Here is a 4,741-nt window from a genome sequence, read left to right as displayed (position 1 = left end):
GCTCCCCAGAATGGGGCAAGCGGGACTCTGCTCCACATAAACCCTGCAAACATAGCGGACTTTACTCCGAGAACGACCCTGAACGCGATGCCGACCTGAGCGCCAACAAGACGACCGAGACAGAGACGGTCTGTCCACCTAGAAGATTAAATATCCAACCACTGTGCAGGACTGATTGTTGCTTGCCAGGTTTCTCTGATGTCTTTCTCTCGTTCCTCTGCATCACTGTTTTATTGTTTTATTTTACTATTTTGTGTTTCTTAAGTGCATTACCATCACTGTTTAGCATTGTTTTAGTAGTAACAGCCTCCTTGTTACCACCAATTAGCTATCCCACCACCTTGACTATGGTCTTCTCATGAACCTCAGACCCAGTATATAATTACTGCCCACTAGTGCTACCTTTCAGGCACATCCACTCTCTTTCAAATGCATCCCCCCCCTACCGAGCCCCCCAAAGAGAACCACTCTGCAAACCTTTACTCCAGTGTTCGGTAGGGAGCAAAGTTTCTAACAGATAGGTGAATCCTTAACATTGTCTCCATCCGAAGCTCCTGGTCCACACTAGGGAACCACCAAATACCCTACGGGGAAAGTAAATTACAGTGATAAATCACATAGGGCCCCAATGGAATACCCCAACTAAAACAACACGGAGAGACGAAGCCTAGGACCCACTGTCTTACTATAGGCGGTTTTTAACATGACATCCAAAACTATATCTGTTTTATTTTTTACTTAAACTATAGTGGTGTCCTGCCCAAAGCACTAAAACACCTCAGGTAACCAATGTCACAGCTTAATTTGATGTCCATGTATGCTCAGCTGCCTAGCTATGTTTATATTTAAAAAAATTAAAAAAATGTGCATTCCTCACCTGCTATGTTCATGTTCTCAAATGTATAACAGTTATGGGCTCACACATGCTGTTGTAGCAGTGCAAGCCAATTTGTGATTTTCTATTTTGCACAATAAAATAAAGAATTGAAAGAAAAAAAAAAATACGAAGCATGTTCTCATTTTATTGATCTCATCTTTCATTTTATAAGGGTGTGCAACAAGCCAGTTTCTGAAGCTAAAGGTTTCAATAAAAGCTTCTCTCCTTTCAGAAAATAAATCTGATGTTTCTACTTTGTAATTCCAATCAAGAAAGTAGATGCTTATAAAATGTTTAACATGCATTCATGCTCAGCAACACCCCCGTACTTGTTATAAAAGCAGAACTTTGGATGAAGTGAAGGACATCTATTTACGTAGCTGAATAAATCTAAATTGTTCCTCAAGAACATATTTTCTGATCATCATCATGAGCCACATTAAGCATCAATTCTCCAGTGGATCCTCAAATAGAAGCTGTCACAGTGGTGGACATTCCCAAAATGTCACTAAACATAAATCTTTAGCTCAGTGCGGAATCTCACATAAAAAACAACATGGAGGCACCAACCTTTCTAGTTATGGAGGATCCCATCTTTCACACCATGGTGGATCTTACACTCAAAACCATGGGATTTCCCTAACTTCTCATCATGCAGGAGCAAACCTTTCCCACCACGCAGGCCATTACCGAGCCCCAAGTGTGCATGGTGGTTCAGGAGGTAAGGGAATCTCCATCTCCAAGCATTCATCCTTTAGCCGTGGTGTCCACAGTCATGATACTAGCTTTGGAAAGAGAGACGGTATTTTCAGTGTTAATGAGAAGGAAACTATGCAATCGTTGAATGACCGCTTGGCATGCTATATGGAGAAGGTTCGCTCACTGGAGAACGAAAATACCCAGCTGGAGAGGAATATCAGAGAATGGTATGAAAGAAACCAACCCAGTGCTTTACCTGATTTCAGCAACTTCTTCAGGATCATACAGGAGGTCCAGTGTCAGGTAGGAAAAAATGATTCTCTACTCTTATACAAATACAAACAATACAATATATTTTGCAAATTATAGCTGACTGCAGCTTTATTTGACATTTTCCATAGATCTCCGGAGCAACAGTAGACAATGCCAGGATTGCTCTTCAAATAGACAATGCTCGTCTGGCTTCTGATGATTTTCGAAACAAGTATGCTTTTTATATAGTATGTTAAAATTAAAAAAAAAAAAAAAAAGATCCCAGGACATAAACACATAGATCCTGCCTGTAAAACAAGTGGGATTAGCTTATTTTTTTATCATCACGTTTAAGAATAAATTAAACATTAAAACATCATACTAATAGAATTAGCAATGCAACATGTAGTTAACATCTCAAGCCTCAAACATATTGCAGAAGAACCCTTAATATGATTTAATGTTATACTAGCAGTAACATACAATAGAAAAATATACGCACTAACAGAATGTAAACTGAATAATACAGAAAGATTAAAAATCATTGCAGTATTAAATAATTTGATTAATATAAATACAAAACAAAATCAAAATAAACCAAAATACACAATAGGATACTGTCATGCGCCATGCAAGTAAAGGCCTCATATCTGAAACTCAGCTATAATTGAATATGTTGTGTTTGACTGAAAATGGTCAACATATATTCGGTTACCCTCCTTTTAAAAGATTCAATATGTTTTTAACTTACATTTTGATTTGTCAGATACGAGATGGAACAAAGACTAAGGAACAATGTTGAGGGTGATGTGAATGGCCTGCGCAGAGTCCTAGAAAGCTTGAATCGTGAAATATGTGACCTTGAGCAACAGGTTCGAAACCTGCAGGAAGAGCTGCAGCAAATGAGGAGAAACCACGAGGAGGTAATGAGAAAAGGAATATATATCACAAAAGGATATTGCATCCTGCTAAAAAAAAGATTGCAGTGAATGAAGGAATCAGAAATAATTATGACTATGTGGGGTTTATTTGAAGGAGGTGAATGCCCTAAGGACCCAACTGGGTCAGAGAGTCAGTGTGGAAGTTGACGCTGCTCCATCAAAAGATCTAAATAGAACCCTGTCTGAGATCCGAGAGCAATATGAAAACTTAATGGACAGAAACCTAAGGGAGGTAGAAAATATGTTCCGGCAACGGGTAAGTTGACATATCATTCAATCTATCTATCTATCTATCTATCTATATGTCTGTCTGTCCGTCTATCTCTGTCGTAATAAGAGCAGGAGCTGCTAGATAGGAATGTGTTCCAATGTTAAAGTTACACATATTTTGCTGATGATCTACACGCAAATGAACATATTGTTAATTTCCTCTTTAATGAAGTCTTTTTTTATATTTTTTAATGTTTTGGTGGCAATATTTTTCATTTTAGAACATAATCAATTCCTAAAATAATTTTGCATTATTTTCAGTAATGCATCTCTATTTCACCCAAGCTGAGTTTACGACATATTTTTGGTCTTTGCAGAGTGAAGAGCTGAATCGTCAAGTGGAATCTGGTTCTGAACAACTGCAGACAGTCCAAACTGAACTCATTGATTTGAAGCGCAGTGTGCAGACTTTGGAGATTGAGCTACAGAGTCAACTAAGCATGGTATGTCTTTTCACTTGAGTTGAAGGTAGTGAGTGCCACACAATGTAGATTACAGCAGACACAAGTGTGTTGCAGGTACTAATCAATGGGCTAGAATCTTAAACTGTAACACCCCCCTCTAAAAAAGACTGGGGGAAAAAATGATGGTAAAGGAATGAAAACAAGACCAGAAATGGTCATTTTGAATTTCCCTTGGATCTGTTAGAGATGCCAGTATAAGGATGCTTAAAGGTTATCGTAAATAAAATATGGAAATAATATACATATTATGAACCCATATGACCCCAGTGAGTGCATATTAATTGAAAGCAATATTACTGACATTTTGTAGAACTCCACAGTGCTCAAATCAGTCAACATCCCAAGTATATTTACTGTCACAATATACATCTTTGTTCCCAATTTATGATCATCAATATATGTTAACATAAGTGAAACATACCTATGGCACAACTTTGTTTACCATTGGAGAGGATTTACTAGTTTTTAATTTTTTTCTATCCAACTTACATGTCTTCTTTGCCCCAATTCTTACCTATATCCAATTTATCTTGCCGTTATCTTGAAATATTCCTCAATGAAAAAAGTGAGCTCTTCTCAATCTGTGATTTTCTTATGACTCTAGAAATGTGCTCTGGAGGGCTCATTATCAGAAATAGAATCTGGATACAGCTCCCAGCTCTCCCAGCTACAAGGTCTAATCAACAATGTAGAATCTCAGCTAGGACAGATCCGATCTGATCTGGAGCATCAGAATCACGAGTACAAAATACTTATGGACCAAAAGACACATCTAGAGATGGAAATTGCCACCTACAAACACCTTCTGGAAGGACAAGACATCCAGTAAGTTACCTTCAATCCCATATACAATTAAATCTGATGACATTTATTTAAAGTTGTATCGAATCAAAATGTATGGATTACCTAAATTGAAATATGTACGTGGTAAGATTTTGAACTGATAATTTCAAGTAGTCTTTCAGCTCCTAACTCCCTTAAAGTAATCAGAACATAAAATGCAAACAACATGCAGGATACAAACATTTTTTAGATGTTTTTTATGGTGACTCAAAAGTCAATCAAACAAAATCTTATTAGACATGAGTTAGTTGCATAAGTTTTCAGCCTGAGACAATACTTGGTAGAACCAGCTTCCATAATTATTTCAAGAATGCAACTGGGCTATGACTGTGAAACAAAACATTCCCGTTCTTAATCTTAAACAGCTAAGGTACAGGTTTGACAGAGCATTATCT

At 37.4% G+C, this 4,741-nt stretch overlaps 1 protein-coding gene across 1 annotated transcript; it reads left to right on the top strand.

Moving 5' to 3' along the window:
* Positions 1-1,415: 1,415 nt before the first annotated feature.
* Positions 1,416-4,332, top strand: LOC134614942 (keratin, type I cytoskeletal 17-like). The gene is made up of 6 exons (XM_063459227.1): positions 1,416-1,879; positions 1,978-2,060; positions 2,595-2,751; positions 2,864-3,025; positions 3,357-3,482; positions 4,108-4,332. The coding sequence occupies exons 1-6, from the start codon at positions 1,709-1,711 to the stop codon at positions 4,330-4,332; spliced, it is 924 nt and encodes a 307-aa protein (XP_063315297.1). The 5' UTR covers positions 1,416-1,708.
* Positions 4,333-4,741: the final 409 nt, after the last annotated feature.

This window comes from Pelobates fuscus, chromosome 6, assembly GCF_036172605.1.
Source record: "Pelobates fuscus isolate aPelFus1 chromosome 6, aPelFus1.pri, whole genome shotgun sequence".
Classification (NCBI taxonomy): domain Eukaryota; kingdom Metazoa; phylum Chordata; class Amphibia; order Anura; family Pelobatidae; genus Pelobates; species Pelobates fuscus.
The sequence above is the reverse complement of the archived record's forward strand: the minus strand, read 5'-3'. Positions and strand labels throughout refer to the sequence as shown.